General features: G+C 33.3%; 1 protein-coding gene across 3 annotated transcripts; it reads right to left on the minus strand.

The window, feature by feature from the left end:
* Positions 1 to 51: 51 nt before the first annotated feature.
* LOC127963371 (interleukin-6 receptor subunit beta) lies at positions 52 to 13,397 on the minus strand. Of its 3 annotated transcripts, XM_052563266.1 has the most exons (20): positions 13,209 to 13,397; positions 12,947 to 13,006; positions 9,543 to 9,737; positions 9,263 to 9,322; positions 8,257 to 8,295; positions 8,061 to 8,183; positions 7,854 to 7,968; positions 7,618 to 7,751; positions 6,972 to 7,108; positions 5,816 to 5,966; positions 5,655 to 5,737; positions 5,484 to 5,591; positions 4,419 to 4,527; positions 4,111 to 4,293; positions 2,907 to 3,005; positions 2,689 to 2,829; positions 2,484 to 2,624; positions 2,111 to 2,195; positions 1,950 to 2,031; positions 52 to 1,139 (listed from the first exon to the last, which is right to left on the minus strand). In XM_052563266.1, exons 4-20 carry the CDS (start codon positions 9,312 to 9,314, stop codon positions 861 to 863), a joined length of 2,061 nt encoding a protein of 686 aa, XP_052419226.1. In that variant the 5' UTR covers positions 9,315 to 9,322; positions 9,543 to 9,737; positions 12,947 to 13,006; positions 13,209 to 13,397; the 3' UTR covers positions 52 to 860. The 3 variants fall into 3 exon arrangements, with proteins under 3 accessions (XP_052419226.1, XP_052419228.1, XP_052419227.1); XM_052563268.1 differs by lacking the exons at positions 9,543 to 9,737; positions 12,947 to 13,006; XM_052563267.1 differs by lacking the exons at positions 9,263 to 9,322; positions 9,543 to 9,737.
* Positions 13,398 to 14,129: the final 732 nt, after the last annotated feature.

A 14,129-nucleotide genomic window follows, 5' to 3' on the forward strand; every position in this document is an offset into this window, starting at 1 on the left:
TATTCAGTGTATTTCTGATGCTTCTTACATGATTTGGACCATTGCTAACAATATTGATAAGAAATATTATTTCAATATATCACTGTATGTAATTCACAAGAATATAGAGTATAATCTGAAAATGATCAGTGTTGCTCAAAATGTAATTACACTCCTTTGAACTTTTAACGATTGTTCAAGAACAGTAAAAATTTACAAAACTTCCACATTTATATATGTCAAAACGACACAAATATGACTGAAAGGTCACAAAAAAAAACCACTGCATAAACCTTTACTTTTAGATGAAAAAGTGGACATATTTTCCAGCTGCAGTGATTCATCAATAGACATAAATATTCATTTTCATCAAGTAAATTCAGTCTAAAAGTGTGAGAGATATGAGGAAAAGTTGAACTATTTTACAAAAGTTTTCTGACACTAAAATAACTTCATAGATCATTTTGCAGAAAGTATTTTTGACAGATAATAGGACTCCATACATAACCGGGTCAAAAATGACCCGAACACAAAATACATTGTATCTATGATGTAATAGATTTATGGTTAAAAATCTGAAATAAATTATGCACATTGTGAAGGTTTTTAAGCATTTGCAAAGTTTCATTCCCTTACTAAAAATTATGTTTTTGTTTTTGTTTTGAAATCTTTATATATCTGTTGCATCATGAGAGTTCAACAGTTTGAAGTTATCTTGAAGGCCTCTGGTTGAGAAGCACATGATATGATCCTTCATCATCAAATACTGTATGAAGTACACAGAAGTGCATCAAAAGCAAACATGAAATGAGTGAAAGTCGTGTGAGACTCTCTTATAGATGAGAAACCGCAGTCGAGTCATTCTGAGACCAGTGCAGGTTTCAGTCTGAGTTTCTCTCTCCAGGAATCTGTCCAGTCTGAACATAACCTGAGCTATCGGGTAAGAAGGGCAGGTCTACATACTCGGGCAGACTGGAGGGAGTCAGAGCGCTTTCCTCATCATCTGAACAAGGTTTCCACAAAGCTGTACCTTCAGCCGCCTCAGAGGTCTTCAGCGGAACCTCGTCCTCATGATCAGAAACCACAAACACGCTCTTCTCCATCTGCTGGTCCATCAGGAATAAACCGTCCAGCTTCAGCACGCAGATCTTATCACTGCCCTGATTTAAATGAGAAAGAAAGAGTCAGTCAGGTGGTTAAAATAAATAACATTAAGTACTTAGACCTCATGACAAATTCTGATCCATTTTCCTTTATGAGATAATTTTTCTTCTTCTTTAAAAAAAAAAAGGATTTGGGTCATATTTGGTTTCTATAAAGTCGAATTTGCGGTAAAAAATATTGATTTAAAAAAAAGATAGTTCTCTCCTTTAATCTGATTGGTTGAGCTGCGTTCGAAGCTGGTTACAATGTAACGAACACCTTTGTTTACATTTGTGTGTTGCTCGGCAACCACTTTGTAGCAACCACAACTGTTTCTGAGGAGCTACATTGTTTGGTGGAAGAATACTGTTGTTATTAATATCATTACACTTTATTTGCTCTGTTTTATTTTGTGAAACCTTACTACGTGTATGGAATAACCGTTTTATAACAGCATTAAGCCCCGTGAAGCTGTGATTTACAGTGAATTTATAACAGCTAAAGGGGTTTTAGTCACTTAGCTGTTATAAATTCACTGTAAAGCACGGCTTCTTAGGTTTTATTGTTTTGTTTGTTTAAGGTGTAGTTCTAAAAAAACCTTCTGATAAATTTTAAATAAGTTTTTTTTTTTAATAATAAAAAACAGGTAAATGCGGTAATAATAACTTAGAAATAGTTTCACATTCACTCGTTAATGAAAGCTGCTGATCAGAAACAATATGGATGTAGGTGAAAAATGTTACGACTGTTTTATAAACTAATGATTCTTCTGGTGCTCAGATTTTGACTGCATTATTATGAGGGTTAAATGAATAAAGGATTCTCACCTGAAGATGCGGATTGAGAAGCCAGCGTCCAATCAGACTGTACCTCGGATTGGCGATGATGGGAAATAAATATTCCCTGCATCTGTGTGTAAAGTGATGACAGTTATTAATAGAGGCAAATCGAGACAATGCGATTTATTTTTCATGAATTCAGTGCTTACACGGTCTTTGATAAAACCGAGAAAATCCCAAAGATGAGCAGCAGGAGAACCGCTGGAACGGCAAACCTCATCATCTCCTCATAATCTGGAAAATCAGCCACCACATTTGATTTCTTTTAGGTAATTTATATATTAATTAGTATCTTTTTTCTCAAAGCGAATAAGACAGTTGACGTCATGTTACATTTATGCATTTAGCAGACGCTTTTATCCAAAGCGACTTACATTGCATTCAGGCAAACAATTTTTCCTAACGTGTTCCCTGGGATTCGAACCCACAACCTTGCGCTTGTTTTGTATTGCTCTACCACTTAGGAACAGGTTTTTACAGGAATGTATTAATTAATCTGTAATTTCCCCCAGCACATCTTACCCAGCAGAAGTGTGGTGATGTCCAGACTGGCCTTTGTGAAGTTCCCGTCTCTAGTTTCTCCGTGTATGTGGACTGAGTATTTGGTGTTTGGATGGAGGTGGAGGAATGAATGCTGATGTTTGTCAGGAAAGACTGCGAGAGCTGAGAAATAGAAAGAGTTTTAAGAGACTCACACACACACACACACACACTCAGTGACTCTTACTCTGAATCTCGTCCGGTCCGGTTAACACCAGTCTGTACTGAAGCACACTGATGCCGGGCTTCGCCTCCTTCCAGCTCCACCGCAGCGCTACAGACGAGCTCGAGACATTCAGCAGACCAAACCCTACCGGATCCAACAGAGCTGGAGCGAAACATCACAGAAATCAGCATTTCACAGCGTTTGGTGAAGCTCTGATAAACATATTCACTATCACTAACCGCCGTGCTGTAGATCCGCAGAGATGTTGTTCGGTGGCCCGGCGAGAGACCCACAGATGGGGAACACGCTGATGTTGTACGTCTGCTGCGCTTCAATGCCTTCAATCAGACAATGCTTCACACTGACAGACCATTTTCAAATAATAATACACATAAAGCAAAGCTCAAGAACAGAAACAGAACAGAACCACCATTTCGGACTGTCTCTGACCCCTCGTACTTTTACGAAGTGCATTGACGAAGCTCTTTCCCCTCCGAGACAGATGGGAATCCACGTTCTCAATTATGATGATTAGCTGGTTTAAGCCAGAACAGAAAGAGAAGTACTTTCTGTTGGCTAATGGCTACTTTTATTTTTAATTGATTACAACAAACAAAAATACAATATTTTATTTTTTAAGTCAGCATGAAGGCAGCACAAGAACTTCTACAATGAAGTGTTAATTTAAGTCATATATATTTATTTCAATAATAAGAATTGTGAGGGACATGAGGTTATTTGTCACAATTTTAAATACTTAATACTCTTAAAGAAATATGTGACTCTTCTAAATGTAAAGTATAAGCAATAAAATTATACATAAAATATCATAGCTGTAAAGAGAATATAATTGCTAGTTTATTAAGATTTTTGGATTACATACAAAAAAAAAAAGAAAATTCAACATATTTTTAGAACTGTATATTTAAAACTGTATTACCAACACGCCATTATTTTGTAAATTTACATATATACATTTTTCACAAAATGTTGGTATTATAAATGTTATTTTTAAATGTGAATTTCCAGTTTTTTATTTATTTATTTTCTGTGTATTTTCCTGAAGCACAAACAGTAAAATGCTCTGAAAGAATTCTTATCAATGTAATGTCCAAGCAATAAAATAAAATCGCTTATAAAAATGAATAAAATTGCTTATTTATTAAAACTTTACAAAAATAAACATTTAAAAAAACATACTTTAAAAAATATATATTTTTATATTTTATTATAAAATTAAAAACAGTATTTTTAATGGTCTTTTTATTTCAAATGTAATTTTTTTTAAATTAAATTTTATTTTATTTTTATGCACTCCCTGAAGCTCAAACACTTTACACTAGATTATGGGTTTGATTTCAAGATTAAATATGCTCCAGTCATGTTTTGTGAGCGTCACTCATTAATATTGTTCTGTGTGATATGTACAGTGTGTGATCAGACCTGGCAGACGGACTGTGAAGGTGGATCCGTCGACTCTTTCCCAGCGTCTGTGCTCGCCGTCGGTCGCAGAGCTCCATTCAATAGCGAACTCACTGATGTTTACCGCGGTAAACTCATATTCCCAGCGGATCCACAGTGAAGAACCGTCAGAATAAACCCAGAGACTCCTCACCGCCGGCACATCTGATGGAAAACACACTCATTCAGCAACACAAGAACTACGTTAATAAATAAAGCTAGTTGCAACTTTTTATCTCTCAGTTCTATTCATGGGAAGTTATTATTTTTGAGAGATGCCAGCTGCTGACCGTGAGTACGAGACGCGTCGACAGTGAGCCGGCGGTCCGGCGAGCGTCCAGCGCTGTTATAGGCACAAACTGAGACCTCATACTCCTCTGACCGCACCAGAACAACGGCCTACACACATTTATACAACCTCACATTCAGAAACTCAATGATGCTTGGACCTGGTTCGAAATGACTCACTTGTGAATGCACTTATAATAAAATGCTGATGAATGTTTACTAAATAAATTGTTAAAAAAAATTAAATAAAAACTCAAGCAATATGAGATATTTCTAACTATATGTATTTTAAATTATTATTTTATTATTATTTGTATATTAGTTATACATGAATTATATATGAATTCGAGTTTGTAAATCAAAAGAAAAAAAAGTAAAATAAAATATAAAATAAAATCAAAAAACACCCACACAATGAAAATATGTTTAAGCAATTTCTGACATTTCTAATAAAAAAAAAATATATATATATAATAAAAAAAAAATGTAAGCAATTTCTGATCAAATCAAAAGTAAAAAATGAAAAATAAAATAAAATCAAGATTCAAGATTTTTATTCGTCACATACAAAATTATATATAGCATATATAACCAGCAGTGAAATGTGAGTAAATCTAAAATAAAATAAAAACACCCACTCAATAAAATTGTATTAAGCATTTTCAGACATTTCTAATAAAAAGTAAAAAATAAAATATAAAATAAAATATAAAATAAAATATAAAACACTGCCACAATGAAAAATTAAGCAATTTCCTGACATTTTCTAACCTTGTAAATTAGTATATTTTCTGTATATTTCTATACATTGCATTATTATTTATATATCAATTATATATGGATTCTAACAAGTAGATGTTTCTTCACTTAATCAAAAGTAAAAAATAAAATTAAAATAAATAAAATTAAATAAAATGAAAACACATAATGAAAATGTATTTAAGGTGGACATTTCTTCACTTAATCAAAAGTAAATAAAAATGAAATAAAATCTTTATTGTTAAAAGCGCTATATAAATAACTGTGATTTGACTTGACTGTAAAAATTAAAATGAAATGAACTGCACCTTGAGATGAGAGGTGTGTATGGTTTTCTTCAGAGAGGGCTGTGTGATGGGCTTATAGGACACTTCATATCCTCGAATGAGTCCTCGAGCGTCTGTGACGTCCAGAGCCTTCAGAAACACACACAACTGTGTGATTCACACACACACACACACACACACACACTGTGTTACCTTCCAGAGAAGCACCAGCCGCCGAATCCCAGAGTTTTCATCTGAATCCACATAATAACTGAGAGAGAGAGCAGCAGACGGCACTGCGAACACACAACCACGACTTACACCCCGAGACAGAACACCTCCGTCTGTGTGAGGATCATATTAAAGTCACTCACAGCTCTCTGTCGTCTTCACTCGAGTCTCCTCGCTCCAGTCGCTCCATCGGCCGAATCCGTGGAAGCAGGAGACGCTCAGATCAAACACACTGAAGGACTGTAAACCCTTGATCACGAACTGAGACTCAACTGAAGACACGAAATCTGCTGTCTGAGACACAAACATCATCATCATACTTCAGAATTATATTTATATATATACAGTACAGACCAAAAGTTTGGAAACATTACTCTTTTTAATGTTTTTGAAAGAAGTTTCTTCTGCTTATCAAGCCTGCATTTATTTGATCAAAAATACAGAAAAAACAGTAATATTGTGAAATATTATTACAACTTAAAATAATAGTTTTATATTTGAATATTCTTTAAAAAATAATTTATTCCTGTGATGCAAAGCTGAATTTTCAGCATCATTACTCCAGTCTTCAGTGTCACATGTCGATCACATGATCATTTAGAAATCATTCTAATATTCTGATTTATTATGAGTGTTGGAAACAGTTCTGCTGTCTCATATATCTGATCAATAAAAGGTTGAAAACAACTGCATTTATTCAAAATAAAACAAATTCTAATAATATATTTTCTTTACTATCACTTTTTATCAATTTAACACATCCTTGCTGAATAAAAGTATTGATTTTATTTAAAAAGAAGAAAGAAAAAAATAATAATAACTGACCAGTATAGTGTATATTTTTATTACAAAATATTAATATTTTAAAAACATAGTTTCTTCTTTTTTTTTTACTTTTTATTTATCAAAGTATCCTAAAAAAGTGTCACATGTTCTGAACAAATATCAAGCAGCAGAACTGTTTCCAACTTTGATAATGAATCATCATATTAGAATGATTTCTAAAGGATCATGTGATAATGATCCTAAAAATTCAGCTTTGCATCACAGAAATAAATGATCATTTAAAGTATAATAAATGTAAAAACAATTATTTTAAATTGTAATAATATATCACAATATTACTGTTTTTTCTGTATTTTTGATCAAATAAATGCAGGCTTGATGAGCGGAAGAAACTTCTTTCAAAAACATTAAAAATAGTAATGTTTCCAAACATTTGGTCTGTACTGTATATATATATATATATATATATATATATTAATAGTTTTTATATCTTAATTATCTATGAATTCTGACCTCTGTCCATGACTCTGTGTTGAGACGCTTGTAACGTATTTTGCATTTAGTAATTGGTGTTGTCGCGCTGGTCCATGTGACGCTGATTGAGGAGTCGGTGGCGTTAACAGATGTGATCAGCGGCCGAGGAGCCTGAACTACAACATTCACACAATCAGCAGATTCTTCTGTAATCTGTTTATCACATTTATGATTCTGCAGCACAGAAGCAGTCATCAGTGTCACAGACGTATATTTGTAGAAATAGACAACAATACATTGTATGAGTCACAATTATACATTTCTCTTTTATGACAAAAATCATTAGGATATTAAGTAAAGATCATGTTGCATCAAGTAAATTTCCTAGCGTAAATATATCAAAACTTAATGTTTGATTAGTAATATGCATTGCTAAGAATTCATTTGAACAACTTTAAAGATGATTTTCTCAATATTTAGATGTTTTTGCTCCCTCAGATTCCAGATTTTCAAATATTGTCCTCCTAACAAACCAGACATCACTGGAGAGATGATTTATTCAGCTTCAGATGATGCAGAAATCTCAATCATCAACACTTAGGACTGGTTTTGTGCTCCAGGGTCACATATATATCCTTCATTCAGTGCTAAAATCAAACCAATCAAAAGAATACTGTTGTCTTACTTATATCCGTAATGTTTAGTGGATAGATGTCAGAGAACTGCTCTTTCTGGCTGATGACGCTCTTTGATTTGATGGTTAAATTGAAAGTTGAATGCATGTTTAAAATGGCAGGACAGTAGATGAAGTCCTGGACTCTACAATACAAAAACCACATTAACATGTTGATCATAGTGAGGTTTAGTTGATCAGGTTAGAGCAGCAGATATGATGAAATGACCCTCGTTAGATATGTGTACCGGCTAAAAATGAAGCTGCTGATGGTTTCCGATCTGACGTCTTTTGTCTGAATCCATCTGCAGGTGAACGATTGCTCATGGATCCGATAGTGACACGATGTGTTCAGGAAGTTCTCTTGAGAACAAAAACAGAAATTAAACCTTAATCAACAGCAGATATGATGGTAAGCCAGTCTGGATGGTTTTAGGCTCATAAAAGTCTTGTACCAGGGGTTCTGGGAACTCGAGGAGCTCCATCTAAAGCCATATAGTGACAGTCAGAGCTGGACGTCACACACAGCTTCTTCTGATTCTTACAGTCATTCAGCTTTTCCCCAGTCACCGTCAGCTCTGGAAAACAGTCTCATTAACTCATACGCTTAATATATTATCATACTCCTGTGTGTCAACAACAGAATTTTACCTTGAATCCTGAAAGTGCGCTTTACGTTTGCCAAAACACCTGAAAATCAAACACAATCAGTAGATTCAAATCTGAGAAACATTTATGGAGAGATATAAAAGTAAATTAAAAATGTTAACATGTATGCATTTAGCAGACACTTTTATACAAAGTGACTTACAGTGCATTCAGGCTATACATTTTATATAAAAAAAAATTCCAGTATGTGTGTTCCCTTGGAATTGAACCCACAACCTTTTGCGCTGCTAACGCAATGCTCTACCACTGACAGCATTGTGAGAATGTTTAGTGTTGTGTTCTGCTAGTGCATGTCACTTTACAAAGAAACCGTAAGTAACACACTGACCTAAACATGACATTTTTAAGTACAAAAAGACTGAAATAACATTTTCTATGGAAGTTCGCATTCACTACAGGATGTAGAAATAAAAAATAGGGCATTGTGAGTTTTATTTTCAGTTCTGACATTGTTTCACACAATACAATTCTGAGAAATTGGATTTTCAGTGTAAACTGAATTCAAAGGAAATAGATCTGAATTGCGAGAAAAAAATAAGGAATTGTGATATATAAGTTTAGAATTATGTATGTAAATTCAGAATTGAGATATAAACTCAGAATTACGGACGAAAACTCAGAATTGAGATATAAACTCAGAGTTACAGATATAAACTCAGAATTGAGATATAAACTCAGAATTATGGACATAAACTCAGAATTGAGAGATATAAACATAGCAGTGAGAAATATAAACATAGGATTGAGAGATATAAAATCAGAATGGAGATATAAACTCAGAGTTACAGATAACCTCAGAATTAAGGATATAAACTAAAAATTACAGATATAAACTTAGAATTACAAAATATAAACGTAGAATTGAGAAATATAAACTCAGAATTGTGAGAAACACTATACAGATAGTGAGATAAAGTCAAAGTTACCCTTTTTATTTTTATTTCAAGGAAAAATCCTGTTTTACAATGTAGAGCTGACGGTTACTTACAGCAGAAGCAGAAGACACAGATCAAGACGCACACCGATCTCTTGCAGTTCATCTTGTCATCTGCAAAGTGAAATAAGGTGAAGTGATTTTAAAAGAATAAAAGCCTGAAACAACCTCAACAGCCAAAGAAAACCAGGAGTTCATGAATGTGAATTCTGTAGATCTGTAACTCTGATAAATCCACACACACACACACACACACACACACACACACTGATATAAATCTACACACAATATTCACAATTCAAACATATGGCACAAGCAGAGTAAAATCACTCACAGTCGATGTGGAGCACATGCTGTTTGAACCTGCGTGGTTTTCGCTCTCTTACGATTTCTCAATGTGAAGTTCAGGTTTAGAAGAAGAGCGATAACATCAGAGTGATACAGCAGAAAAACACTTCCTTTCACACTTTCTTTCCATTTCACTTGTGGTTGAGAACACAACACAACTCAACAAATCAACAGCATACGTCTATTATCAGACAGAAAAAAAGGAATTACGGATATAAAAGCAGAATTAAGACTTATAAACATAGCTCTGAGAAATATAAATGTAGAATTGAGATATATAAACTTAGTATTGATATATAAACTCAGAGTTATGGAAATAAACACAGAATTGAGATATAAACTCGGAATTGCAGACATAAACTCAGAATTGAGATATATAAACATAGCACTGAGAAATTTAAACATAGAATTGAGATATATAAACTCAGTTACAGATATAAACTCAGAATTGCAGACATAAACTCAGAATTATGGACATAAACTCAGAATTATGGACATAAACTCAGAATTGAGACATAAATTCAGAATTGAGACATAAACTCAGAATTACAGACATAAACTCAGAATTATGGACATAAACTCAGAATTATGGACATAATCTCAGAATTACAGACATAAACTCAGAATTGCAGACATAAACTCAGAATTGAGACATAAATTCAGAATTGAGACATAAACTCAGAATTGAGACATAAATTCAGAATTGAGACATAAACTCAGAATTGAGACATAAATTCAGAATTATGGACATAAACTCAGAATTGAGACATAAACTCTGAATTATGGACATAAACTCTGAATTATGGACATAAACTCAGTATTGAGATATAATCTCAGAATTACAGACATAAACTTAGAATTGCAGACATAAACTCAGAATTACAGACATAAACTCAGAATTGCAGACATAAATTCAGAATTGAGACATAAACCCAGAATTATGGATATAAACTAAGAATTAGGGCCCTTACATAGTCAACGTGAGAAACGCGAGCATGCAACGCGAGCAAGCAACGCGAGCAAGCAACGCGAGCAAGCAACGCGAGCAAGCAACGCGAGCGACGCGGTCCCTTTCATAGTCTAAACAGTGGACACAAGCGTCACGGGCGATGCGTGTATGCAATACACCGCTCAAGCAACAGGGGGTAGTAGAGTCGGGGTGATATTAGTAGAGTCGGGTCGTGTGATATTCAGATCACAATGGCATTCTGTTGCTGATTTTACATCGGCGGCAACAAAGGCAACGCAGAGATAAATGTGGATGAATACGTATAAGTTTGCATAATTGTCACTCTTCGCCTGCCATTGTATACAAACCTTCTTCTTCTGTAAACACAATATACTTGAATTACTGTACAATACTTGCAATGTCGCCCCCAGCGACAACGCATAGTATTGCGTGCATCGGCGTGTCGCGTATCAAAAATTAGGACGACACATTTTGCTACGCACCGACGCATAATGGCGGCCAAAGCGTAACGTTGCGTAGCCTCGGGGACGTGTATCCATACAGATGCATTGACTATGAAACAGCCCTTACTGACATAAACTCAGAACTGACATATAAACTTAGAATTACGGACATAAACTCAGAATTATGGACATAAACTCAGAATTATGGACATAAACTCAGAATTGAGACATAAATTTAGAATTGAGACATAAACTCAGAATTACAGACATAAACTCAGAATTGCAGACATAAACTCAGAATTATGGACATAAACTCAGAATTGAGACATAAATTCAGAATTGAGACATAAACTCAGAATTACTGACATAAACTCAGAATCGAGATATAAACTCAGAATTACGGACATAAACTCAGAATTACGGACATAAACTCAGAATTACCGACATAAACTCAGAATTGAGACATAAACTCAGAATTATGGACATAAATTCAAAATTACAGATTTAAACTCATAACTGAGATATAAACAGCACTGAGAAATATAAACATAAAATTTAGATATATAAACTCAGAATTATAGATATAAACTTAGAATTGAGATATAAACTCAGAATTACTGACATAAACTCAGAATTGCAGACATAAACTCAGAATTATGGACATAAACTCAGAATTGAGACATAAATTCAGAATTGAGACATAAACTCAGAATTGAGACATAAACTCAGAATTGAGACATAAATTCAGAATTGAGACATAAACTCAGAATTACTGACATAAACTCAGAATTATGGACATAAACTCAGAATTGAGACATAAATTTAGAATTGAGACATAAACTCAGAATTACTGACATAAACTCAGAATCGAGATATAAACTCAGAATTACGGACATAAACTCAGAATTACGGACATAAACTCAGAATTGAGACATAAACTCAGAATTATGGACATAAATTCAAAATTACAGATTTAAACTCATAACTGAGATATAAACAGCACTGAGAAATATAAACATAAAATTTAGATATATAAACTCAGAATTATAGATATAAACTTAGAATTGAGATATAAACTCAGAATTACTGACATAAACTCAGAATTGCAGACATAAACTCAGAATTATGGACATAAACTCAGAATTGAGACATAAATTCAGAATTGAGACATAAACTCAGAATTGAGACATAAACTCAGAATTGAGACATAAACTCAGAATTGCAGACATAAACTCAGAATTATGGACATACATTCAAAATTACAGATATAAACTCATAATTGAGATATTAACTCAGAATTACAGACATAAACTCAAAATTACTGACATAAACTCAGAATTGACATAGAAACTAAGATTTACGGACAAACTCAGAATTGAGAGATAAACATAGCACTGAGAAATATAAACATAGAATTGAGATATATAAACTCAGAATTATGGACATAAACTCAGAATTATGGACATAAACTCAGAATTGAGATATAAACTCAGAATTGAGAAATAAACTCAGAATTATGGATATAAACTCAGAATTACTGACATAAACTAAGAATTGAGATATAAACTCAGAGTTACAGACATAAACTCAGAATTATGGACATAAACTCAGAATTGAGAAATAAACTCAGAATTACTGACATAAACTCAGAATTGAGATATAAACATAGCACTGAGAAATATAAACCTAAAATTTAGATATATAAACTCAGAATTATAGATATAAACTCAGAATTGAGATATAAACTCAGAATTATAGATATAAACTCAGAATTATAGATTTAAACTCAGTATTGAGATATAAACTCAGAATTACAGATATAAACATAAAATTATGAAATATAAACATATCATTGAGAAATATAAACTCACAATTGTGAGAAACAATACACGAATTATGAGATAGTCAAAGTTACCTTTTTTATTTTTATTTCAAGGAAAAATCCTGTTTTACAATGTAGAGCTGACGGTTACTTACAGCAGAAGCAGAAGACACAGATCAAGACGCACACCGATCTCTTGCAGTTCATCTTGTCATCTGCAAAGTGAAATAAGGTGAAGTGATTTTAAAAGAATAAAAGCCTGAAACAACCTCAACAGCCAAAGAAAACCAGGAGTTCATGAATGTGAATTCTGTAGATCTGTAGCTCTGATAAATCCACACACACACACACTGATATAAATCTACACACAATATTCACAATTCAAACATATGGCACAAGCAGAGTAAAATCACTCACAGTCGATGTGGAGCACATGCTGTTTGAACGTGCGTGGTTTTCGCTCTCTTACGATTTCTCAATGTGAAGTTCAGGTTTAGAAGAAGAGCGATAACATCAGAGTGATACAGCAGAAAAACACTTCCTTTCACACTTTCTTTCCATTTCACTTGTGGTTGAGAACACAACACAACTCAACAAATCAACAGCATACGTCTATTATCAGAGAGAAAAACAGAGTTTGTAATAAAACGCTTCTGCTTTTGTTATTAGAAACTGAGTTTCTGAGAAAAGAGTTGGTGTTGGCTGGAGAAAGAGTCAAGATCTGGACATTTTAAACACGCTTACTTTTTGAGATGAACAAGATATGAACTCCAACGCCAGCAGGCAAAACACTTGAAAGCTGATGAAATAATAAATGCATCAGTATGTGATTCAATAGAAATGAATCTCACATCACTGTTAGACTTCACACTCACCAATGAGTTTCACTGCCAATCACACCTACAATAAACAGATGTAGCAGTGTTGTTTTACTATCAATAAGATACTATTATAACAGGTTTTGTTCATATATTTAATTAAGTGTTTATATTACCTTTTTGCCATTTTTATTAGTTTATTTTTAAAATATGTCTATATTGAATTATTTCATAATTATTTACTTTTTGTAATTATAAATTATTTATGCATGAATTATTACAGTCATTTCAATATTAGTTTTTGTTATTTTAGTTCATCAAGTTAAAATGAAAAGGATAAATGTTGCTTTGGAAATAGCTGAAATAAAATATGTTTTTTTAAATGTGAACCTGGAGCACAAAACCAGACATAAGTGTGTCAATTTTTTAAAATTGTGTATAAATCATCTTTCCAGTGATGTCTGGTTTGTTAGGAGGACAATATTTGAAAATCTGGAATCTGAGGGAGCAAAAACATCGA

This window comes from Carassius gibelio, chromosome B8 (assembly GCF_023724105.1).
Source record: "Carassius gibelio isolate Cgi1373 ecotype wild population from Czech Republic chromosome B8, carGib1.2-hapl.c, whole genome shotgun sequence".
NCBI lineage: Eukaryota > Metazoa > Chordata > Actinopteri > Cypriniformes > Cyprinidae > Carassius > Carassius gibelio.